This window comes from Typopeltis vanoorti, chromosome 13, assembly GCF_054136105.1.
Source record: "Typopeltis vanoorti isolate ZY-2024b chromosome 13, IOZ_Tvanoo_1.0, whole genome shotgun sequence".
In the NCBI taxonomy this organism is placed as follows: domain Eukaryota; kingdom Metazoa; phylum Arthropoda; class Arachnida; order Uropygi; family Thelyphonidae; genus Typopeltis; species Typopeltis vanoorti.
In genome coordinates, this window is record NC_143561.1 from 87,819,468 (window position 1) to 87,847,264 (window position 27,797).

General features: G+C 34.0%; 1 protein-coding gene across 1 annotated transcript in view; it reads left to right on the forward strand.

Annotated features, from left to right (window-relative positions):
* Positions 1-27,797, forward strand: part of LOC150100341 (uncharacterized) — a 330,657-nt gene that overhangs the window by 224,105 nt on the left and 78,755 nt on the right. Inside the window, exon 6 of the mRNA XM_090402716.1 lies at positions 12,983-13,110. Coding sequence (XP_090258842.1) covers positions 12,983-13,110 — 128 coding nt within the window. The remainder of the gene's footprint in view (positions 1-12,982; positions 13,111-27,797) is intronic.

Genomic DNA, 27,797 nt, shown 5'->3' on the forward strand with positions numbered 1-27,797 from the left:
GATTTCACCTGTTGACTCCACCAATAGTGTCTTTATATGCGCATGCACCAATTGGTTTGTCTTTCTTGAAACCATGCTTCTCCACTGATTCCATTGATGGATTGTGCAAAGAAGACATCAGAAAAACAGCTTTTTTGTCTTTCTGATGAGTGCAAATACTTTCCTTGCTGATAAGCTCACCTTTCCTTCTTTGATAGCTTTCCTGATTAGATCTAGAGGCACGTTTTGCCTCTTTGCATTTATGTTACTTAACTATCTGTATGTTGGAAAAGCAAATCAGCAAGTTCAGGACACATACAGCAGTTGTCCATTGTAGCACAGTGACCTTTCCCTAGTAAAGATCTAACATTACTACTCACATCGATAAGAAGAGATTCTAATATTTATTATGCTTGAGTACAGTCTACTTTTCCTCAGTTTAAAATCCCAAAGATATCCATTTTGTGCTTCATAAAGTATAAAAAAATTTCCCCCCCATACTTTGCTTCCTTTTGGGGAATATACTGCTTACGTTTCAGTCTGCTTTTGAAAGACAAGGCTTTCATCGATACTAAGTCTCTCTCTCAGGAATGTGTAGTGATCTAAATTTCTGAAAAAGTTTCATCAGAAAAATCCTAAATTTTGTTGAGGACTGGGTAAGGATGTGGTGCCTGGTCATATCCCTCATTATTCTGAAAATGCAAATACTTCACGAGTGAATTGTTTTTCAGTCATAACATCACTAAACATTGGTGCATTCAGCTTCCATTCTTTAGACCAGTACATTTCAAGAGTGCTTTTCACAATACTTTGTGGAATCAAGAGCACTATAAATGTAAGTAGTGTGCTGATATCTATTGGGATCCAAAGTTTACTGTGAGAATGTGGACTGTACTCAACTTACTGATGTTGTTGGTAAGCATAACGGTTAATCTCACTATGAAAGAAACAATATCATTTTCTAAAAATAGACAGAACGAGCCTAAAATATTCTGGATCAAAGTCTTCAGTAATTTCTACCTATGAATGGAAACCGCCTACAATCTGCATTCAGTGGTGATTACCTGTCTTCTGCAGGAAGACATGTCTACACTACAAGAAGAATCGTCATCTTCAGAGGAAGGAAATTTCCTCATCATTGGTAGAGCAAGAGCTATTTGAAAGGCAAAGGCTCTAACTTTCCTGCATCTCCTAAAAGCTATTTGCCATCTCAGAAATGAGTTATGTCTTGGGTATACTAATATCCAAGACACAACTCATTTCTGAGTTGAAGCTAATAGTTAATATTCCTTACTACCTGAGTAGTAGGTTGTAAGATGTTGAGAAACAGAAGAAAGAACAAGTCTCACTAGGCACACCAAAAGTCTCAAACAATAGCTGAATATCTTATACACAGAAATTAATTTTTTTTTTTCAGAAATTTCTTCCTGAATGATTAGCAGACATTTCAAACATTTATTCTGATGTTGCTTTTCTATGATGACATATACGGTATTGGCATGGTTGGCCAAGCAGTTAGCATATCTGCTCTGTAGCCAAAAGGCTTTGGGTTCGAATCCCACCGTGGGCATGGATGTTTGTGATTGTCTGTGAAAATACTAGTGGTGGTGTTCAGCAGTAGATGGCATTGGTGTAAATGATGAAGGTAGTTGTGGTTGGTGGAGTAGGAGAGTTGTAGAGTAGGTGCTCTCCCTCGATGAGTCTTTGAACTCCCTGGAGGTGTTATGTTACGTATTACCCATATATCATACTGACGTACTATAGGTTGATCAACCAAGCTCTCATGAATGGGGTCCAACATAAAAAAAAAAAAGAAAGTGTTTTTGAAATATTAATTTCCCCAGTTACCCAATTTAATTACCAAATAATTTCCTAATTTATAATAGTCAGGAAATAATGTAACTTTCTGTATGAACAAAATTAAAACTTATTTTGTACAATTATATTGAAAAATAAAGAATTAAAAAAAAATAATAGTTGTGTTGTGTGTGTGTGTGTGTGTGTGTGTGTGTGTGTGTGTGTGTGTGTGTGTGTGTGTGTGTGTGTGTGTGTGTGTGTGTGTGTGAGAGAGAGGTTAACCATCAAAGGTGAAATACAATTTTAATTCTATTGTGAAAAATTTGGAAGTGAAATTTCACTTTTGATGCATGCACCTATACACACTTTGAATGATGATCTATTGCAAAAGTATCACTACTTCAATCTTGCCACATAATATCTAAACTAGCAGAAAATATACACATAACAATTTATGTCACAACTGTTTCTTTCAATTTGTAATGTAATTGAAACATTTCAATTAAAATTGTAATTTAATTGAAACATTTTATACAGAACAATACAATAGAGTGCCCTCCCTTGACACCTCCAAGGACTCATCGCAGGAGAACATGCTACTGTATTGTTCTGTATAAAGCAAAATCGTCAAAGTTCAGACCTTCATGCAACTGGTGAAGTATTCTTCGAATTATGATTATGAATAAAATACAAATGTCAGAAGTATCAGAAACAAGGGAAATGAAATAGTTGCATTGATTAAGTTTGTTCATCCAAAAATAATTAACATAAGTGAGACATGGTTGATGAGGATGACAACCTGACAGGAATAGAGATGGAAGGATATGGTGTATTTCGTGAAAATAGAAAAGGTAAAAAGGGAGGTGAAGTGCTATTGATGATAGAGAAAGAGTTATGTCCATATATGGTAGAAATGCAAGGGGAAAATAGTGGTAATGGTTTTGAGGCAGTATGGTGTGAGATGAAGGTGAATAGAACGAAATACTTTGTTGGATGTTGCTAAAGACCTGGTGATGTGGAGGATAGTAACCAGGAAATGTATAAGCCAATTTGCCAAGAATATGGGAAAAGGGTGATTATCATGAGTAATTTTAATTATGACAATACAGATTTTGATGATGAGATAGCAATTGGAAGCAAAAAAAATGTTTTTGAGGGATAACTGCCTCGGGCAGTATGTAACAGAGGGCACATGAGGGTCTTGGATTTGTTATCTCATCAGAGCATATTATTATAAATGAGGTGTATGAAAATCTCCCCACAGTTGGTGAGAGTGACTGAAGTGATTACCTGGGTGATTGCCAGCCATGTGAGGACTTCTGTGAGGAAAAGGTATATGTGTAACTACAACGCTGCTGATTATGACAAGCTCACGAGATGGCTTGGAGCTATAGTATGGAATGAGGAGTTGGATGGAAAGGAGATAAATGCTGCTTGGTTGATATTCAAGAACTATCTAGTAGAAGCAATTTCTAAATGTATTCCAAAGGTCAGAAGATTAAATAGGATAGGTGATATGGATGAATGAAAGGATTAAACATCCAATACAGAGAAAAAAAGACATTATGGAGACAACATAAGAGGAGTAGTAATAATCAATACCATGAGGAATACAAAGAACAGGCAAGGAGGGTGACTCGATTGGTATGGGTAACAAAAGTTCAGTATGAACAGCAGTTAGCTAATGAAACCAAAAAAAAAAAAAAAATCTGAGAGTATTCTTTGGATATATAGCCAGCAAAAATAAGAACGATTATGGTAGGATTGCATTTATTGGAGAAAATGGTATAAGGACAGCTGCTGTGCAGGATACAGTTGAGATATGTAATAAGAAATTCATAAAGGTCTGTTACATCATGGAGAGTTTGAGAACAGTGGATTCTAAGGAGGAGAGACTGACTGTGCATGAGGAAGAAGTACAGCAATCCCTCGATTAAAGCACCCCCGATTAGTGTGTCATTTTTTTTCGATACCCAAATTCGATTAGTGCACCTCTAAAATTCTATTAGTGCCTATATACATCTTAAAAATAAATGTTAAAGATTTAAAAAATTTTTGATCTATACATTTTAAAAAATCGCTCACAGGATGAAATAATTTAGTTACCGATTTGAAACATTTTACAAAGTTATTTTTTAATAGCATATTACACTATTTACATGTACACTATGTTCCAAATTTACAGCCAAAATTTATGTCGTCTGCTTTACATAGCATTTTGCTGATCATATCTTGTGCAATTGTTTTCCTTACTTTTTTATTTTAAATTATTTTCCTAACCTTTAATCATGAGTAAAAGAATTAATGAGCAAAAAATATAAGTGTGAAAATGATTCGAAAAGTAATCTGATTGGAAGAAAAACTTGAAATAATAAAGAAAAATGAACAAGGTGAGTCCAGAGGGAAGATAGGACAAGAACACAAAAATGGGTGAATCAACTGCCGAATACAAAGAGAAAGGTAAGGCTGCTTCAAGTTCATCCTGCATGCACTCAAAATCAAAGTATTATAATGATTGAATTAGAGAGACTTCTTTTTACATGGATCGAAGATTGTAACCAAAAACGGATCCCGCTAACACTGGCCTTATTAAATCAAAAGCATTGTCTCTTTGTAACCTGGAAAGAAAGGGCTATCAATGATGGAAAAGAAGAATTCCATGTTAGTGTTGGGTGATTTGAGCGTTTCAAAAAGAAAAATAGCCTACATAATGTTCTAATCACAGGCGAAGCTGCAATTGCAGATAAGGAGATATCCAGAGATTTTGAAGAAAATTGTGTAAGAAGGGAACTATTGTGATCAACAAATATTTAATGTCTATGAAACCAGCCTTTTTTTGGAAGCGAATGCCTTCCAAGACTTTTCTAACCAAATCAGAGAAATCGCAGCCTGATTATAAAGTCGCAAAGTCGAATGAAATTACTGCTAGCAATATGATAGCTTTGGAAGCACATTCTTGCACATTGTGCAAATGATTTTAGAGGCTTTTCAAATGAATCTAAGTTAATTAAATCTCATTCTGAGAAGTTGAATTATTCCTACCTGCTAAATTTAGATGCACAGCAGGAAGATCCTGAAGAATATGAAGACAATTTAATCACTGACAAACCCAAAGAGGTTTCACAGAAACAATTTGAAAATAGTTTTTGTACAATCGAAGTTTTTGAGCAGCAATGCTTAGAGACTGACCCTGGTGAAGAGAGAACCAGTACATTTGCAGAAGAGGCAATAGGGCCACACTGTCAGTTGTATGAAAAAAAAGAAACAGAATGCCCACCAAACTACATTAGCTCAATTCTCTGTTAAGAAGCAGAATAATAAATTTATATTCTGAATATGTTTTATTGTCTTTCAGCTTCATGGTTTTCCTTTAACTTGACCCTGAGACATATCCTAATTCTTTTATAAAAATAAAAGGGTCAAAAAAGAAATCTGAGGAACGACTTATACATTTTCCCATAGGTTACTATATTCGATTATTCCTTTTTCGATTCATGCGCCTGTTTTAAAGAATGCATTAGGTGCATTAATCGAGGGATTGCTGTATATGGGGAATTACACAAACTTAATATTAATAAGACTGTGGGACTTGATATATCACTGCATATTTTGAAGGAATGTGCCAGGGAGTTGACATATTTGTTTAATATGAGTCTTAGATTGGGTCAAGTTGCGAAGGAGTGGAAGCAAGGCACGATTGTACTTCTTCATAAAGGAGATGACAGAAGTCAAGCATCAAATTATAGACTAATCTGTGTGTATCAGCTGTTGTGGCTAAAGTGTTGGAAAGACTTGTGAGAATCAGGATCCAGAATTGGGTTGACAGCAATGGCAGTATTGTCTTTGATGAACAGCATGGATTTGCTAAAGGAAGGTCATGCTTAGTAATCTACTTACTTATTACAATAAGGTCATAGCAACATTGGAGATGGATAAACAATAGTATACTTGGACATTGCAAAGCCTTTTAATAGATTACTTCATGATAAGTTGATAAAACTAGAGTCAATGGGGTTGGATATTAGACTAGTGCATTGGGTTGGAGATTGCTGTCTGATAGGTATCAACAAGTTGTGTATGGGAAGAACAATATCCCAGAAGAGGAAAGTCACTAGTGGTATGCTTCAGAGATCTGTTTTAGGACCATTGCTGTTTAATCTGTATGTTAATGATATTGGGGATATTTAGTTGTTTGCAGTAAAGTTGGAATGAACTATGAGGAGTAGAGCAGATGTTGTGGCCTTACAAGAAGACTTGAATAGACTGAGTGAATGGGCATAGGAGTGGGGGATGCCAGTTCAGTGTTGCAAAATGTAAGATTTTAAAATTGGAAAGCAAAGATGGGATGTAGAATTTACTGTTGGTAGAGATATATTATTGGAGGTGGAGGAAATAAGAGATCTTGGGGTGATGGTGGATAAGGATCTGAAATTTAGAGGACATATTGTCAAAATTGTGAGGACAACACAACAAATTCTGGCAATGATATGGAGGACACTGACTTGTAGAAGTAAGGAGATTTTGGTTCCATTGTATAATTATTTTATTATTATTACATGACACCTCCAGGGAGTCCAAGGGACTCATCGAGGGAGGGCACCTACTCTACAACTCTGTCTCCACCACTCAATCCACCAGCTACAATGAACCAAAACTGCCATCATTATCTACACCAATGTCATCTACTGTCCATCACCACCACTGGTATTTCCACAATCACAAACATCCATGCCCACGGCAAGGTTTGAACCCACAGCCTTTTGGCTGGAGAGCTGATACGCTAACCATTTGGTCAACCAGGCCAGCAACATAACAGGCATCCATTGTAATCTCATCTCACCCAGCGTAGCATGGTGTATAATACACCTGTAGAAAATAAAGCAGGCATAATTTTTCAAATGGTTTTTTAAAAGCACCTGAAAGCAAACTTAATCATTCAAGATCTAATAATTATGACTTCAACTAATTTTATTATTTCTGGTGACCCCTAGTTGAAAATCAATGTAACAGGTTTTTCTGTTAGAACTAAAACTGGTAAAACATTTCATTCTATGACAGCTGTGAAATGGATATATGTAATTATCATTCAGAGTGATATTCGTCTATCAAGCACTGATGGTAACTTATGGAAAGTGGTGGGCCCTTTATATATCCAAACATTATGAAGTATAATTTTTCCACGGATGAATAATGAAATATAGACATGGCAGATTGTTTTAAGATTCAAATGTTGTACTAATATCAAATTATCTGGTATTACACCAAACCAAAACTTTACATTAAGATAATTCTGTATTCTATATATTTTCATGTAGAACACTTTATGAAACTATGTAACTCAGTCAATAATGATGTTCTCTTTCTTTGGAAAGACAACAGTTTAAATCCCCAAGAGAACCTTTTTAAAGGCTTTTCTAATTAAAGTGAGTTAGATGGTCTCATATAGAGTGTTCCCCCCCCCCCCCTCTTTTTTCATCCCAAGAAAATGAGGCAAAGAATACAAGCTGTAACAGATATAACAGACTAAGTGGAAAGGATTAAGCCTGACATTTTAATAGAAGAAGAGATGAAACATTTTTAATAAACCAACAAGAAACTGCTATGTTATGTTACTTTTTCTGACTATATTGTAACTTAAATTTATAAACCAATAAGCATTATGTGAATGGAATGTTTATAATTTTTTTTTTTTTAATTAGAACCTGATATTTACTCGATTATTAGAATATTTACATATGAGAAACAGATTAGAACAAAAATATAAGACAAACTGAAGTAAGTAATGGGAATTTTAGAATACTGAATTGTTTTCTTTTTTCATAAATGGCAGGAATTGCTATTTGGAGAAAAAAATGAAATTTTATTATTTGATCTCAGCATGCTAGTTAAACTGTAGTCTGTTACATCACACTGATCTTTATTATTGTTATTATGTAACACCTCCAGGGAGTCCAAAGACTCATCGAGGGAGAGTGTGCCAACAGCATCAAACGAATGATTGAACCCTTTCCAACTACTAACCATGCTCAAGCATGCTTAACTTTGCTAAGACATTAGTAGCAGAGGCTCTACCAACCGACCAACCTTTGATGCCGATGAATGTGAATTATTACAAATGACATCACATTTTCAATAATTAACAAGAGATTGTTACTGAGAATTATGTATTCAATCAAATGGCCAGCTCCAATTCCTAATGGGATACTGAAAAAAATACTTATTTAAATGGCCTATTTTAATTACAATATTATTAAAAAAAATTGCTCTAGGCAACTACTTATACTCATTTAAAATTTTATTATGAACAAGATTTAAATTTCTTAATATGCTTTTAAAAATAATTCTCTAACAATGGCACAGGGATAAGCCAAGGAATTTGGACCAACCTTATGTCTTATCACCTACTATCAAGAAGGGTAAATATCTATATGTATTTATGTATACGCTCCTTTCTCTCCTAAAAGATCATCATGCCAAAATAATAACCAATTATTAACCACTGTTCTACAAACATTGTAGAATAACAGACATTTAAACTAAACATCTAATACAGCCACTTTAATATATATTTTTTAAAGCCATGGTTTGACTATTAGTTGATATTTTACGATTACTGACTACTAATCAATAAAATGATTAGCATTAAAAATAGGCAAGAAAGTCTTTTTTTTTTTTTTTTTTAATCATACCAGGTTACTATATAATAAAGAAAGGGAACTGCAGGAATTGACAGCCTATATCAAAAAGATGGAATATTCCAGTAAAACTTGATTGTATAAGCAACATTAAATTTTGCTATGGATCCTTCTCATATAAATGGTTATGAGAGCACTATAATGTCTAATCCTACAAGCCTATCATCAATTTAAAATGATTCCAAAATACTGAACATCATTGTCAATGTGCTACAGTAGAAAGCATATCTAATGTCTGGCTAGTATGTGTTTATAATTCTAAAGACCCTTTTAAGTGCATAAGAAATTATGTAGGAAACACCAGACATGATATGGAGCCTTAAATACCAAAAAGACATTTAAAAAAATAAGGTAAAATGCAAACCATTTTGCAAATGCAACCAATAAGGCTCTACTTAGGCCAGATATGGACTACTGTGCACAGATCCGTTCACTTGGTTTTCAAAAGGATGAGAAGATGCTGGAGAGGGTCCAGAGGAGGCGATTGACCAAAATAGTTTGTGATCTCTGGAATGTTGAATATGAAGAAAAGCTGAGACGATGCAATTTTCAGAGTTTAGTGAATAGGAGGAAGAGTTTAATTCCTATAAATTAATATAGGATTTTACTATTGGATTAATATTGAAGAGGTTTTTCATAAAGTGGTGGGAGAAATGGGGTGAGAACAAGAAATTATCCTTAGAAGCTTAAGGAGGGTGTGAGCAGGGGAGTGAGAAGAATGATTGGAATGCATTGCATTAGAGCATTGCGTCTGCAGAGAATTTGAATGTGTGTGTGTGTGTGAGAGAGAGAGAGAGAGAGAGAGAGACAGAAGGAACCACCTAGATGAGTCTGTGATTCTGTGGGATCTTATTATTAACGGGTTGATAATAATAATAAGTAAAAAAACTTAATTGGAACATATGAACCAGTTTTTTAACATTGAAAATTTCATTAATTTATAAAATAATTGTTTAGCAAAAAAAATTATCGTGAATTAAGTTCTTCGAGAACAAATAAAATGTATTGTCAACTAAGCAGTTACACACAACTGATTTACTCCATGAAAGAATTTATGTAATTTCTCCATCATTTTCTTTAATATGATTACTGAGAAGTGCACATATAGTCTTACACTATCCCTGAAAAACAATAATAATCTTCCAATTCTCTTTAGTATGCAGGAAAAGCAGATTCAGTTCCAAAATACATGGTTACAATTACCCTGCAGCTGAATGCACCTCATCTTCTGAAGTAGTTTAGCAAAAAATAGAAAAGAAATAAAAATAAAAAATCACATCTGGATGAGTGTCTTAAGTGCATAGAAAAATAAATGAGCATTCTTAAATTTGGTGCTGTTCTTCCCTAACTACCATATCACAATTTTGTAAAAGATTACTATCCCATCTATAGCATGTGTAACATCTAAGTAAGAAAAAAAAAATATTTTAAGAAATAAACAGAAATTAGTGAACTTCCTAATCAATGATCAAAGTATTAATTTAACCCTATACAGAATTATAATATTATTGAAAAAGTTGAATAAATCTAATAAATGAATAATACAGAATGAAAATATATTGTCTAAAATGTGTTTTGTTTTGCATTACTTTTTCATATATGTGCATCATTACAATATTATTTCAATTTCCCTGCAATGAATTTTTCCATGATGAATTTTCCTTGCAAAGAATTGTGTGAACATGATAAATAACAGGTAGTGAATTAGGATCTTTCATGTAGGTGCTGGGAAAGGTGCTGCTACGTAATTCATTAATAGCAATTCATGCTGATCATGCTCGGCAAGCCATCACCCACACTATATATGAAAAGAAAGGGGGGAGAAAAACTGCAGTGTCTTGCAATCATGTCAACTACACCCTCTTGTGATATGGTGTGCTTCCACAAACGAGGCTCAACAAGGTGAATATTGCCAAATTATATATCTTCCTTTCCTGGAGGAAATGCTAACTAGAAATGGTAGATGCTTTTCATTGCGAGGTTTAAAACCACTACTCTGCTTATTGGATGAATGAAATTACTACTGCCATGTTTTTCCTACTCTGGAGGCAAAACTAAATACAGATACAATGAGTAAATACAACGATAAATACAGATCCGAGATTCTTAATCCTCATTTGTGGAAGCACACCATATCACAAGAGGGGTGTAGTTGACATGATTGCAAGACACTGCATATTGTACAGCAGCAGTCCATTAATAGCCCAAACGGTAAATATATGTAATATTAACTTATAATAAAGGTGATATAGGTTGGAATAATGAGATGGCAACTGGAAATAAGGAAAATATATCTTGACTTCTTGAGGGATAGCTATCTTAAGCAGTATATAATGCAGTTCAAATGAGGATTAAGAATCTCGGATCTGATCATATCATCAGAGAATGTGATTGTGAATGGGTTGTCAAATCTTCCTCCACTTTGTGGGAGAGTGACCCTGAGGTATTCACCTGAAGGTGAGTCAAGAAGATTTCAGTGAGGAAAGGACATATGTCAAACTACAAGGATCAAGAGCTATTTAACAGCAGCAATGTCAGATTGTATCCCAATAATCAAAAGGCTAAATAAGGGAGGTGTAAAATGAATGAATGAAAAGAAAAATGGTCTGGAAGAAGAAGAAGAAGGCATTATGGAAGCTTCATAATATGAAAGATAATAATCAGTTACATGAAAAATACAAAGACCAGGCCAGGAAAGTGATTCAGGAAATTCATCTAAGTTCAGTAGGAATAGCAATTGTCCAAACAGTCCAATAAAAATCTTACTGAGTTGTGGCATGTAGAAGAAACAATGATTATGGAAGTGCAGTTTTGGTAGATGAAAATGATATTTCAATAACTTCTGCAGAGGATATCATTGAGGTATTCAATGAGCAGTTCATCAAGGCATAATAAATTTAGTTTAATCCTTTATCCAAGTGTGAGCAAACAAAGTTTGCGCCTGAAAGTATCTTCAGGACTGGGGTAAGGTGGTAAAACACCAGGGCACTCCTTGCAAGTGTTGGTAGCTTGCTCCACCTTTGCAAGGAGTGCCCTGTTGTTGTACCACCTTACCCCAGTCCTGAAGATACTTTCAGGCACAAACTTTGTTTGCTCACACTTGGATAAAGGATTAAACTAAATTTATTATACTCTAACCAAGTGAAAAATAAACTTTCAACATTTTTTCAAGGTATTTCATTTTCATAAGTGTGTCATTATGAGAAGGCTAGATGCAGAGATTATAGTGAAGCAGGAATTGATGGTGAGTGAACAGAAGATATATTAGCAATTAAGTAAAGCTGATATAAAGAATGGTGCAAAGACTGATATGTCAAAATAGATCTCTGAAGTGGTGGTGAAGATTTTGGAAAAGTTAGTAATTGCTTGCATACAGAACTGGGTTGACAGAAAATCTGTACTTTGCAGTGACTAGCATTGGTTTACAAAGGGAAGATCATGTTTGAGTAACTTCCTCATATTTTATGATATTGTTATGGTTGAGTTAGACAAGGGGCAAATAGTATTGATATGTCACAATGGCTACAACATCATAGATACACAATGTTGCTAAGACTTTTGACTGGATACAGCATGGAAGGCCAATGCATAAGTTGCAGGATACGGGACTAAATTATAAATTGTTTTATATCTTGCATGAATCTGCAAGATATAAGGAGAACAGTGGTACACATGACATAATGATATGAACAAATAAATTTGAAAGTGCACAAATGTATTTTTTGAAAGGAAGTGGCAGAGCATATACATTACGCTACCTTTGTCCTATTCATTTTCTGCATCTACCGTCCTTATAATAGGTGGCAAAAAGGCTGTGGCTATAATATTAAATAATAAATTAATAAATTATAGGCCAACCTGTATATCTGGAGTTGTGGTGAAGATACTAGATATATTAGTGAGAAGTAGGATACAGAAATGGGTTGATAACATCAGTATTCTTTGTGGTTATCAGCATAAGTTTGTTAAAGGGAGATCATGTTTTACTAACTTAATAGATTGCACGAATGGGCAGATAAGTGGAACTATCAGTTTAGTGTTGCAAAGTGTAAGGTTTTGAGATTCGGTAAGCAACAGTGGGATTCAAAGTATACACTTGGTGGGGAAACTGAAAAGAAGTGGGAGTGATTGTGAACAAGAACCAGAAATTCAGGGGCTGCATTGAACAAGTTGTGAAGATGTCACATCAGATAATGACAATGATGCGGAGGACCCTGATACGCAGATATAAAGAGATTATGATGCTATTGTATAAGGACTTGATCAGACATTATGTGGATTATTGTGCATACTGTTTAGATTGTAACACAGCTTGTTTCTTTGTATATATTTGTATACTCCAGATTGTGACCTTGATATGAAGGTCAAAATGTCAGATGTGATTATTTTGGTTTATATTAAACTGAAGATTTACTATAACATGGTAGTTGTTTCCATAATTTTTTAAAATGAATACTTTACATTCATGTTTGTATCTCTAAAACTGTACTATGACTTTACTGTAATTCCAGAAAATTTAAGATGGCCACTGACAAGATGGAAAACCACAAAAGGAAATTAGCTGCTGAGGAAGAAAAGAATGTTATAAGTAAAGAACTTGCTGACTACACTGCAAAAGTTGATTCATTGATGAAACAAAGTAAGTACAGATTTTTCTTCTTATTATTATTGTTAGCTTTTGATTTGAGCAATATGATTTGATAATATTTAATCTGAGCATTCTAAGCGATAAATACAAAGTGGTATATTGAGGCAATAACAATCAGGAAAAAGAAAGAGTAGCTATAATATTAAACACTAAATACAAGGCTAGTTTTCTTGAATGGCAGGCAATATCAAGTATAGTAATGTGGGCAAGTATCAGTATGGGAAACTGGACAATGAGACTTATTTGTGCCTATGGTCCCACAGAAGGTTCTACTGAGGTAGAAGTGGAGGAATTTTTTGAGGCTTTAGAGAAAGCAGCTGACGCAATTGAAAAAAGAAAAGTTGGTCCTTGTTGGGAATCTAAATAGCAGAGTAGAAAAAGATTGTCAGACATACAGAAGTGTTTTGGGAAAATTTGGAGAAAAGAGCAAAGGTAATAATAATGGCAAATACCTGTTGGATTTCTGATCAGGACATGGACTAGTTATCATGAGGGTGGTCTGAAAAGTTCTCGGCCTCGACCATAGATGGCAACACTATTGGTAAGATTTTTCTTTTTCTAAGTTGGTACATCTGTCATAAGCATCTATGTGAAATTGAAAGTCATTCTATCAAGTAGTTTGTTTTATACAGCTGTCTGTAGCAAAAGTGTTGTCTGTATCCCTTGAAATGGATAAAATTGGGTATCGTGTGGTTATAAAATTCTTTGTAAAAGAAGGTTTAATGCCAAAAGAAATTCATTCTAAGTTTATAAAAGTTTATAGACACTCTTCCCCTTCATTTACGACAATTAAGAAATTGGCTGCCTAATTTAAACGTGGCCATACCAGCCTTCAAGATGATCCACATGAAGAATGTCCAAAAAGTGTAACAACACCAGCAGAAATCATTGATCAAGTGCACGATATAGTATTTGATGACCGGCAAGTCAAAGTACGTGAAATTGCTGAGACTATAGGCATTTCAAAAGAACATGCAGGATATATTTTGCATGAAGAATTGCAAATGAAAAAGCTTTGTGCAAGATGGATGCTGTGCTTGCTCACAGCAGATCAAAAATGCACTCGCATGAAAATCTCTGAACAAGGCATGGAGCATTTTAACAAGAATAAAACTGATTTGGTGCACATCAATTTATTACTATGGATGAGACTTGGATTCACCACTACACACCAGAATCCAAACAGCAGTCAAGACAGTAGGCAGAAGTCAGTTGTTCAGCGCCAAAGAAGACAAAGTTGTTCCATCAGCAGGAAAGGTCATGGCATCGGTGTTTTGGGATTTGTTTATTAGTTATCTTGAAAAGGTTAAAACAATAACTGGTGAATCTTATTCCGATTATTTAACAGACTAGACAAAAAAATTTGTGAGAAAAGACCTGGTTTGCAAAAGAAAAAATCATCTTTCATCAGGACAATGCACCTGCCCACAAAAGTGTTTTGGCAATGGGAAAATTAAGGAATCTGCACTATCAAGTTTTGGAGCATCCACTCTATTCCCCAGATGTGGCTCCCTCTGACTTCGATCTCTTCCCAAAACTAAAACTCTTCTATGCTGGCCGGTGTTTTTCTTCAAATCAAGAGGTGATTGCAGCTGTAAAAGGGTATTTTGCAGATCTTACTGAGAACCACTATGGAGTACTATAATGGCACTGCAGTAATCCTTTAATAAATGTATTAGTCTTAAGGGAGATTATGTTGAAAAATAAAAAGAATTTTGAAATTATAAATTCGTTTTTTCATTGTTAGGCTGAGAACTTTTCAGACCATCCTCGTACTAACATAATGTTCGAACATAAAAATGTGCATAAATTCACATGAAGAGAAGAGGCAAGGAATATGAAAAGTCTCATTGTCTATGTCATTGTTGATAGTAATGTTTTTTCATTTGGTGCAGGACACTAGCGTGTACAGTGGATTTGAAATTGGAAGTGATCACCATTTACTCTTGAGCAGGATAAAATTGAATTTCCTATTGAAAAGAAGAACATATAAGAAAGTTTTAAAGTGAATAAAAGTTGAGCAGCTTTCAGATGTGAACTACAGAGTAAAATACACAAACATTATTCAAGAAAAAATGAAAGAATTTGTGAACAGGAACAAAACCTAGGAGATTCAGTGGCAAGCCCTGAAGAAAACATTGATTGATTCAGCCAGAGTGGCTATGTGGTGAGGCTGTCTGCAAGGATAGAAAAATCAGAACTCCATGGTGAACACAGGAAGTTAAAGAGGCAGTGAAGGAAAAGAAGACAGCATATCAAAAGTTCCTGGCAAATAAGTTAGCTTGTTCTCTTAGACAATACTACATGTGAGACAAATGTAAGAAAGTTAAAGACTGTAAAACTATCTAAAAGGTAGTCATGGAAAGACTTTGGTAAAAACATACATAATAAATATCAAGAAGGTATCAAGATATTCTGGAAGTTATTGAAGAAGCTTAGAAATGGACGAAAGAGTGCTATAAAAGGAATTAGAGATGATAAAGGTGACATAAAAACTAGAGAAAAAAAAAAGATATACTTGAGATATGGAGTAATTACTTCAAAAAATTGATAAATTAAACAATTAGTGACAGCACTGTGGTAAAAAAAACAATGACCAGGCATGCAATAAGGAATACATTATTATTATTATTATTCAGGCATCCATGGAGTCAAAAGACTCATCGCGGGGGGGTCCTTCCTAGGAAACACAAAGTCTATCAAGACTCATCACTGGAGGTCCCTTCTAGGAAACACAAAGTTTATCATACCACTCCTTAAGCTCATTCACCATTCTCGCTCTCACCACTCTATCAGGCATTGAAGTAAAAAAAGCCATATTTGTTTGCTTAAACTTGGATAAAAGACTAAACCAAGAATATAATTTTTTTGGCATCTTTAATTTATAGAAAAAGGCATCAAAAGCCTGAAATTTGGAAAGACAACAAGAGTAGATGATATTTGTCCAGAAATGCTCAACTATGGAGGTATAAAAATCTTGCAGTGGCTGCACTGCATAGTTCAGAAGGTCTGGACAGAGGGACAAATTCCAGATGATTGGAGTAGAGCTCTTATAGTACCCATATACAAAAAGGGAAATAAAACTGAATGTAAGAATTACAGAGGTATTTCCCTACTGAGTGTTCCTGATAAGAGTTATGCAAGTATACTTGAGAAACGATTGAGAAGGATTATGGAAGGGAAGCTTGGTGAAGAATAAGCTGGATTCAGGCCAAATAGAAGCAGTCAGGATCAGATTTTCACATTATGATAAATAGTTGAGAAATTGTGGGAATATAACAAAGATCTGTATTTAGAGAAAGATGTTGGAAGTTTATTTTTCACTTGATTAGACTATAATAATAAATTTAGTTTAATCCTTTATCCAAGTGTGAGCAAACAAATGCCTGGTATTGCACTACCTTACCTCAGTCCTGAAGATATTTTCAGGTGAAACTTTATTTGCTTACACTTGGATAAAGGATTAAACTAAATTTATTATAAAGATCTGTATTTAAGTTTTGTAGATCTGGAAAAGGCATATGACAAGGTGTCAAGAGAAAAGCTATTCAAAACAGTACAGTTATGTGGTGTCAATGGGACATTCTATCAAGTAATACTTAGTCTTTATTTGAGTTGTAAGTCAGCAGTTAGAATTGAAGGAAGTACAGGAAGATGATTTGATATTAAATCTGGTGTCAGACAAGTATATACATTATCCCCTCTGTTATTCATTATCTATATGGATCATATGAAGGAAAGCAGTATTAAGCCTGATATCAAAATTGGAGATGTTAATTTCAGCTCTTTACTTTATGCAGGTGATGTGATACTTTTAAATATATCCAGTACAAGTCTGCAAGATTCCCTGACTAAATTGAATAACTGTTGAAAGTTTATTTTTCACTAGGTTAGACTATAATAAATTTATAATAAATTTAGTTTAATCCTTTATCCAAGTGTGAGCAAACAACGTTTGCACCTGAAAGTATCTTCAGGACTGGGGAAAGGTGGTACAACACCAGGGCACTCCTTGCAAAGGTGGAGCAAGATACCAACACTCCTATCTCAGTATCTCCCATAATGCAAAACACATCTCCTTGCAGATATGTCTAATGTTATGCATTAAGGGAAAGGCCACAACCCACAGACTAGTTTCGACCTTTATTGAGGTCTCTTCAGTGGGAACCAGGCCCAAGTGGAGATACCAGGCAGAAGCATTAGCAGGTCATCTCTGCCTGGCTCCCACTGAAGAGACCTCAATAAAGGTCGAAACTAGTCTGGGTTGTGGCCCTTCCCTTAATGCATAACATTAGACATATCCGCAAGGAGATGTGTTTTGCATTATGGGAGATACTGAGATAGGAGTGTGGTAGCTTGCTCCACCTTTGCAAGGAGTGCCCTGGTGTTGTACCATCTTTCCCCAGTCCTGAAGATACTTTCAGGCGCAAACGTTGTTTGCTCACACTTGGATAAAGGATTAAACTAAATTTATTATACTCTAACCAAGTGAAAAATAAACTTTCAACTTATAATAAATTTAGTTTAATCCTTTATCCCAGTGAGAGTAAACAATTGTTTGCTCTCACTGGGATAAAGGATTAAACTAAATTTATTATTGAATAACTGTTGTAATAAATTTGGTATGAAAATCAGCAATAACAAGACAAAGATAATGAAAATAGGCAGAAACATTGAAAATAAGGTTAGACACCTTTCGGCAACTCATATAGGTAAATATGACTTCTCCATTACTTAGAGGCAGATCCAGAGGTAGTGATACTTAGGTTACTTAGTGTCACCTAAGTATCACTACCTCTGGGTCTGCCTCTCACTGATGAGACCTAAATAAAAGTCGAAACTGGTCTGGGTAGTAGCGCTTCCCTTAATGCATAGCATTATACATGTCTGCAAGGAGATGTGCTTTGCATTACATTATGGGAGATACTAAGACAAATGATGAGAGCTTAGTCCACCTTTACCACAAGTTGCCTCAGTCCTGAAGATACTTCAGGCACAAACTTTGTTTGCTTACACTTGGATAAAGGATTAAACTCAATTTATTATAGTCTAACCAAGTGGGAAAAAACTTCCAACTGCATTGTGAATGGAGAACCTATAGAATAAGTAAACATTTCAGCTACTTAAGCACAATTTTTTAGTGAGGATGGTAAATTAAATATGGAAATCAGGGCCGGCCTTCTCTATAAAGGGGCCCCGAGTGCAAGAAACCTTTTGGGGCCCTAAAATATTTTTCAGAGGTAAAAATTAAAGGATTTGAAATAAACATATTGTAAAACCTCTTACCTGCAAATAATTTTGGCACAGGAAAACAAAAAAAAAAAACACATTCGAAATATAACAGGTTAACATAACGTTTACTGAACACAAAACAAAAGTATTAAATAATTAAAATAAATAAATATTTAACACAAACAAAAGTAACCTGGCTCACCAACTAGCACACAAAAACTATTTACAATTAATTATTGTTTAAAGTAATAAAAAAAATTAATTTAAGCACATAAAAAAATAAATAGGTTTACTATTTAGGGGCCTAGTTTTACTAACACATATATTGCTCAATATGTATTTATTTAAATATGTGATATTTTTTTGCTATGTCATTAATCATTTTCGAAAAATCACAATTTTTGGCAATTTCCTTTTCGATGCTTAATATAGCAAGTGCATTTAAGCGTTCTTCGCACATACTTGACCGAAGATAATTCTTTATCAATTTTAATTTGCTAAAAGAATGCTCTGCACTTGCTATAGTAACTGGTAAGGTGAAGAAAATTTTCAATACAGTTAGCACATTTGGAAATAGTTCATTATAACTATTATTTAATATATATTGCAATGTCTTGCGCGTTATTTACATTTTTTTGGTCCAAGATCAATTCTCGTAACAAATCAATTTCCTGGATTAAGTCTTCATTTACATCTTTACTATAATATTTTACAAAATCCCTTGAGCAGTTTTCTAGTTCATTTTTTTCTAATGTCAGTGATTAATTTAAAATAAAAAATAACATTGGGTATATTTTTAAATCTTTCATCTATTTGTACAATAATAGTATTAATCACAACGTTGAAAAAGTGACATCTAAATTCCTCTACCAGGTTTAGTAAAACTTCATCTTCTGCTAGTTCGGAAAATAATCTTTTTCTTTTTCGAATTCTTTTTTCAGGGAAATCTTCGGAAGTATTCAAGTTTCGTGCTATCATTTTTGCATCGTCTAAAAATGTGTTAATTTTTGATCTTAAATTTTAGATTCCATTGTTAATTTTATTCACTAAATTAAAAGCAGAGTCAAGAAGAATTGTTTTTGCTTGAAACAGTTTGTTGATACTATTAATTTTTGACAATATTGTAAACCACAACGATAAGCTTAAAATAAATGGCATTTCTTGTAATGAATCTAGTAGACTTTTAGCTTCGGATACTGCTATGTTATCGTTAATTGCACCAATAAATTCTTCTAAGGCATTATAAGTTTGTTCCAACTGTGTATTCACTGCTTTGACTGCGTCTACTTTGGCTTCCCATCGAGTATCACATAATGGTTTAAGCGTAATACTTAAATGCTTTTGTATAATTTCCCACCTTTTTGTAGATGCAGAAAATATGCAGTATAAACATTACAATATTCCGAAAAAATTTTTACAATGTATACTACTGGAAGCAACATCACAAATTATCAAATTAAAAGAATGTGATAAGCAAGGTACATAAATTACATGCAGGTTTAAACTAATTATTCTAGATTGTACACCTTTATATGTTCCCTTCATATTGCTACCGTTATCGTATGCTTGCCCTCTACAATTCATAATATCTAAATCAAGCTCACCTATTCTTTTTAAAAGCAAATTTCCTAGTCCTTCACCAGTGACATCAGTTACTTTAATAAATCCTATAAATGACTCATTTATAATTAATTTTTTGTCTACAAAATTTACATACTAATAATTATTGAAGTTTGTTCCTTGTGAGAAATATCAGGAGTATAATCCTTTTGGATACTGTAATATATGGCTGCTTTTATATCGTCTTTAATTTTATTAAGGACTTCATTACTTAATGCAGCAATAATTTCCTCTTGAAATCTATGCGCCAAATGATGCACAATTCTTTTTTCATATTTTTAATTCTGTTTACATGATCCATTAGCACAGGATCATATTTACTTAATAATTCTACTAAACTTAAAAAATTTTTATTATTCGGCATTCCTGTTGTTTCATGGGATCCTCGAAATGACAGATTATTACTTGCTAAAAATAGAATTACATCTATAATTCTTTGGAATACTAGTTTTAGACGTTCCATTTCTTTATTTATATTAATTTGATTTGTTCTGTCAACAGTCAAACATAAATTAAGCCTTTTTAATAATTCTTGCCAAGCAATAAAAGAATTAAAGTGAACAACAGAAAGCTCATGATCTCGAATTACAGATAACAGTTTTCTCCATTTATTAAAACCATATATAAATCGTGTTGATTAATCTTCTTTTGGAAAATAATACACAACAAAAGCAAAATACTGAGTCTTGAGCTTTTGAGTAAACTAACCAGCTGCGAAGCTGAGTTTCACCATTTAGCATTTTTTTTTAAATGGTACGATGTAGAAAATGATCTACCATCAACATTCTTAACGAATGTATCTTGATGATGTTGTTTAGGTCCAGTTTTAATGCAAAATAATCTAAATTTATCAGTTATAATATTTGGCCACAAACCTGGATCATTTATATTCACTTGATCGCCATCATTATTATTGTTTTCATCGTTATTTGCTGTATCCAAAACGTTTGTATAATCAGATGCGTCTTTTTCGACGAATCACACAGTTTCATTGAAAAGTTGTGTAGCTTGTTTGGAGTTTTCTTCTTCAGTTGAAGAATCGCAACTGCTGAAGTCATAGCAATATCGTTGTCAGATTTATTTTGTAGCCATGAAAACAAATCTACTTTTGACTTTTTGAGATTTTGCTTTTCTTCTTTTTTCTTTTCTGCTGATTTCCTTTTTTGACACCCAGAGGGATACTTTCTTGGCATGGACATTATGGGTTAGGCTTTACCTGTCGAATAAGTAAATAATATTAAATATTTTTATCCCATGAATTAACAAAAAGTTAAATATGTACATACTTTTTACAGTATTACAAAATTTTAGACACACTCAAGGAATGTCTTTATTTTTTCGTTTGTTTACTTCAGTACATCAGTTTCACCCTTATCTATCACTATTAAGTGAGTTGAAATTAACATAGTTGAGATCTAATCATGTGTGCAGACAACACTTCATAATGCTGAATATTGATAATACATTTCACATAGCTTTAAAAATAACTTACTGTATTTACTGGAATTAACTGATCCTCGCGTATAACTCGCACCCCTGATTTTACGTTGCGAAAAAAAAGAAATTGAAAAGTTTCGTGTAGCCTTGCACAGAAAAAAAAAAGTTTAATCACATACACCTCATGGCAATAGTGACTCGCTTCCCGTGGCAAACCACGTGCCCTCCATACTAGCCAATACGTCTGCAGACGCAAGTAAAAGCAGGTCGTTTTATTGTATCATTGAATAAGGTACAAACATTTGCAGTCTGTGTAATATATTTCTCAACAAATAGTGCAATTAGAGACAGCTGGGATAAAAATGGCACTAACTAATGAATCGCATGCCCCTTCCCCCCAAAACTATGCTATTTAGCCACAAGCAAAACCATATGTGGCACTGGCCAACACTAAAAACTAGATCTGTGGGAGTCTGTCCTCCTCCAACTCAAATGCAGAGCAACAATAAAAATCAACAGAAAGTGTTAAAATTTGTAAACGTGTTAAAGCTAGGAAATATATAGTGAATATTGTTATGGCACTTTCAGATATTGAATTTGGCTGAAGAGAATTAGCATTTCAATTCAAAAATTGTCTGCTGACTTTTATCTTTGACTCGCACAATCTTTTGTTAATACCGCACCAATAAAGATATGCACATATCTTTACTGGCCTAGTACCATGGCTGTCTGTTCATTAGTCATTCATGAAGGATTGTTCATTAAGTATCTCAAGTCTTGTAAATTACCGTGAATTTTTGCTTGAAATAATGGGAAAGCAGATGGTGCTATTTGAGTAGGATGCACACAAGGAAACTGCTCTGTAGGCAGGAAATAGCAATTGCAATATATGCGGGGATTTTACAAAAAAACCCTGAAAACTTTAGTTTCCGAAAATCAATGTAAAGGAAATTTGTTTTTATATCTAATAAGTTAAACATATTAATTGACAATAAATACTTCCAATCCATATTTTAATGACTTACAATTTAATAAAATACAAATACAAATGCACTTTAGAAAACGGATATGTTCTTTACGAAACATGAAAAGATATATCAAATGATGGTAAAGGAGTCACACCACATCTGGATGCCTGACAAATAATGCAACAACTGAATTGGACAAAACTTGTACATCAGAATATCGGGGGGGGGTTATATCGATGGCTTGGAAATAGGATGATTGTTTCTAATTTTCTTATTACTTTTTATTATGAAACAGTTGGTAGAGTTTAATTAATTATTGCATTTTTATTTGGTATAGATGTACTTAATAAAATTGTATTATATTAAGTTAAAATATGTGTCAGCGAAGATGTTTGAAATGTATTTTTTTTATTTAATTATTTTTTAAGATGAGCCCTGGGTTGCATGCCGGAAAAAAGTCATTGGCGTGCCATGTTTGGCAGGCATGTTAAGGGTTGTCCACCCCTGCTCTAGACTAACCATATATAAAGAATATAATAAATATTTTTTTCAACGGTTTCGATAATGAGTCAAATGATATGAATGTGTAACAGATTAGGAAAAAAACTAATGATGAATCAGGCATTTTAGGTAAAAACGAAATCATGTTTGTTAATTTCGATACACTGCATAGACGCATCAAAAGGGTTAAGCAAAAACCCTAATATAATAGAGAAACACAGAGATATTATTATTACTAGGGGCCCTAAAATCCTGTCAATGAAATCCCTTTAGTTATAAGCAAAATTAGAAGAAGAAGAAAAGAAAAAAAAACGTTTCCGCAAATGTGTACCAACTGTGCCCACCCGATTGTGGGAGCCCGTGTGCATTGCACCCATCGCCCCCCCCCCACTGAGATGGCCAGCCCTGATGGAAATAGACAACAGAATCAACAAAGCTGGTATAGTAGAAAGTCAACTGAATAAATTTATATGGAATAAGAGAAATTAGTCAAAACGCTAAATTCGCTGTATACAAGATAGTATTCAAACCAATTTTAACTTATGAATCTGAGAGCTGGGTTAGAAATAAAACACTTGACCAAAGACTAGAGATTACAGATATGAGAGTCCAGAGAAGGATTGGGGCTATTAACATATGGCATCAATGGCAATATCACATCAAAACAAGGATATTAGGAAAGAACTTGACATTGTTAATGTCCAGGAATTGAAAATGTTAGCAGAGCTAATCTCAGATGGAATTGTCACTTAAACAGAATGGGAGAGGAAAGATTAGCAAAAACAAGTATTCTCTGCCAGGTTGTTAGGAAAAAGACCAAGACACAGGTGGATTGATACAGTAAAAAGTGCCTTAGAACAGCATTTTGCAACCTCCGGGCCCTGGCATGAATTATACTGGGCTGCGGGAAGTTCTCTTGGAATTTGTCATTTTAGTTTTCTGAGCATTTTTCATTAATAAATATTTTATAAGTGAAATATTCTGAGGAGAATAATATTCGTGAATGTGCGAAAAGCTCAAACCCAGAATGCGTAAATAACATCTGTGTAGCAAATGTCAGTGACCAAGCCACGTATTTTTAAACATGGAAGTATTCATGCATTATCGTTAATTTTGAGACATCAAATCTTTCAACATTCGGGGAAAGATTCATACATTTTTATTTAGTTGTAATAAAAGAAACTAAGTTTAACTTTTTGAATGACTTATAATTGCTGTGTTAAAGTGTTGCGTTTTTAAATTCAAAATATTAATTAGTGTTGGAACTAGTGTTTAGAATCGAGAGATTCATACATTTTTATTTATTAAATTACATATTTTGCATATATAAATATTTGGCATGTGTATATGATAATAAGTCTTTCACTGACAAGTTGACATCCTTCTGCTGTTTCACCTGCTCAGCTGATTGATTTCTATGGTAAGTTAAATATTTTTCTCACTACGTTTTTTTTCAAACCAACATCATTAAAATCAATTTGATAATACAATAATCAATTTTACACTGAATAATATTATAACTTTTTGGTGATCAGAATGGGATATGTCAATGAAAATCAGCAGAAATTAATTTAATAATGTTGGCCTGAGGAAACTACGATATGCTACAAGATTTCATTAGGTCCAGTGATTGATAACTAATTCAAATGTAATTTTATATTTGTCAGCATGCCACAGCATATACATAAGTGTACTAATACCCTTTATGATTATGCCATAATTAATTATTAATACTTATGTTAGTTTAATGTATGAACTTTTAAAAAATTGGAAAGGGATTTACGAGTAAATTTCTCTTGGGACTGGGCCCTCGTCTTATAAAAAAAGAATTTACCAGGCTGCAGTCTCACAAAGGTTGAGAACTACTGCCTTAGAAGACAGAAATATAGAATCTGATATGGTTGGAGTCCTGACAGATAACAGATTGATTTGGAGGAAACTTGTTGATAGGAAGTTAGTAATGATGTAAGTTCTTCATGTAGTACTATCATAATATCCTGTACACCCCTTGAAGGTACATGTCAGGAATTTGATGATGGCGATGCTTTTGATCTGGAAAATTATCTACGACAGCACCAGAATAAACTATATAATTTATTCTAAATTCATGCTTTATGCCTTCACAGTACACTATCTTCCAATCATTGTCCGAACACTCCTGTTATTTGAAGTTGTGGAACATTCCAGGTTTGTTAATGACAAAAACTGGTGTACAGATAGTAGGAAGCAGTATTTCATCGTAGCAGTTGAATACAGGTGGTATGGCAACACAATGTGCACTCAGTGACTTTGAGAGAGGTGTCATCGTGGACTGCCACGTTGGTGGCATGTCCATATGTGCCATTGCCGCTCAACTGGAGCATCCAAAATCAACAGTTGGTGATGCGATCAACAAATAGAGACATTCTGGCATCACTAGTGCAGTAAAACACACATGCAGCTCCTGAAAATGATTGACAGGGACAGGAGGGTGTTAAAATTTGTGGCATTCAAAAACTGACTACAATTGGCACAGCACATCTGTAATGAGTTCCAAGCACCAGTAACACCTTGGTGAGCACTAATACTCTACAAAAAGAACTCCATTTACTGGATTTCTACAGAAGAGCAGTGGTACACAAGCCAAACATCACAACAACGAACAAGGCAGCTCATCTGGCCTAGTGCAAAGAGTGCATGAACTGGACAATTGACCAGTGGAAAATGGTACTCTGGAGAGATGAATCAAGGTTCATCTGTTTTCAGTCTGATGTGGGTGTGGAGGTAGCCTGGTAAAGTTTGGTGGTGGAGGAGTAATAGTGAGGGGAGTGCATTCAGCTGGTTTGTAGTGGGACCACTGGTTGTTATCCATGATTCCATGAAGGCAGCTCAGTACCTTGATATTCTGGATAATCAGTTGCTGCCTATACTGTGGAGTTTTAATGGAATGGCCCATGTTACTATCAAGACAACAATGCCCACGCCAAAAAGTTGCAGCTGTTATGGAATGATATGAAGAGATGGGTATTAAACGACCACCCTGTCCTGTGCAGTGTCCTGACCTCAACCCCATCAAACACATGTGAGATTAATTGGAGCGCCGAATGAGGTCCAGAGCAGCACGTCCTCGATCTGTCACCGAACTTAGTTCTGCTTTGATGGTGGAATAAAGACAAATTCTACCTGATTTCTGCCGCACATTAGTGGAAATCCCTTCCTGAAAGGGTGCAGGAGGTGATCAAAACCAAAGGTGGATATACCCGATATTAGGGTTTGCCTGCTGGTATCAACTGTAAATTGCTAAAGTGTCTGGACAATTATTGGTAGATAGTGTATATACGGTTGACCCTTGAACTATGTGGAGGCTAGGGATGCTGAACACTACACAGTCAAAAATTCATATAACCTTAAACTTCCCAAAACTTTAACTACTAATAGCCTAGTGTTGACTGGAAGCCTTAACCAATAACATAAACAGTTGATTAACACATTTTGTATGTTGTATGTATCATATACTGTATTCTTACAATAAAGTAAGCTAGAGAAAAGAAATTGTTATTACATAAGGAAGAGAAAATACATTTCCAGTACTATATTTATCAATACTGTAAGTTTATGTTGTCTGTTTCCAAGATGAATCGTCTGTCAGTATCTTCATCAACATTGTCTTACATGATACAAAATACTGTATAGTACATGTTATACATATTACTAACACTAGACATCAAAATGAAAAGATAATGTGAAAAAGAAATTCATATTTAGTTGGGACTTAGTTGTGAGCTCTTCGTCTGTAAATTAATTCAAGAAGAGATATGACAGATATTGTTTTGCTAGTTTGGGTCTCCCGCAATGAGTCTACTGACTCCATGGAGATACCCATAATAATAATAATTTATTTACAGGTATAATGATTCATGCATTGATAATGAAGAAGCAGCAATATGATTGCTTTATAGTAGCCTAACCTATTCACTAATGAATAAATTTATTTTTTCCTACTAATTAATTAATGAAATTTAACTAATTAATTAATAACAGTTATTTTATGCAGTTATGATTTAATACCGTGTCTTTACATTTGTTTACATTTCTCTCGGCTGCTAATGATGTCATGCATGGTCTGTAAGAGTTATGTGTGTAAGTTTTAATAAATTTTAACTTTTTATAATAGATGTTGAGAGTTTATTTTTCACTAGGTTAGACTATAATAAAACTAAATTTATTATTTTTATAATAGATTTGTGTATCTTTTATGTCAGTAAATGATAAAATAGGCTACTATGTACATATATTTTATACATTCACGACATACCTAACTTTATCTTAATTTTTTTGATATTTCTATGCTACGTGGTTTGTCAGCAAGTTTTTTCAAATTGTTGCAAATTTCCAAAAAATTTCAAATTTGGAAATTTTTTCAATTTCCAAATTTGAAATTTGGAAATTGAAAAAAAAATCCACATATAAGTGGACCCCCAATAGGAGATGACACTCGAAGAAGAAGAATATATTGCGAAAAAAATCGCAGAATTTGGAGAAAACTAGCCCCATAGCTACAGCCTGAGGCCAGCTAACTTGGAAGGAAAAAAAATCTTCAGAATTAAAAAAATATATCAAGCAAGTGAGCCATATACCAGACCAAATTGATATGCAAAAACATGAAATTCATTAACCAGCATATAGTAGTATAGGTTGGTTATAAATATTCACACTCATAGATTATATTATTCTTGTTCATTTTCAGAGCATCCGTGTTTTTAATTTTTTAAAATATTTACATCTATTTTACATACATAAACAAATGCTTAACAAGAATTATATAAGTCAAGTGGATATTAGATCCAGCATTATTTCAAAGCTGAATGTAAAAACTATGAAAGTTTTGTAAAAGTTGACAAGAGAGCTTAAGGGAATACATTCCCTGGCATTCAAGAGTTG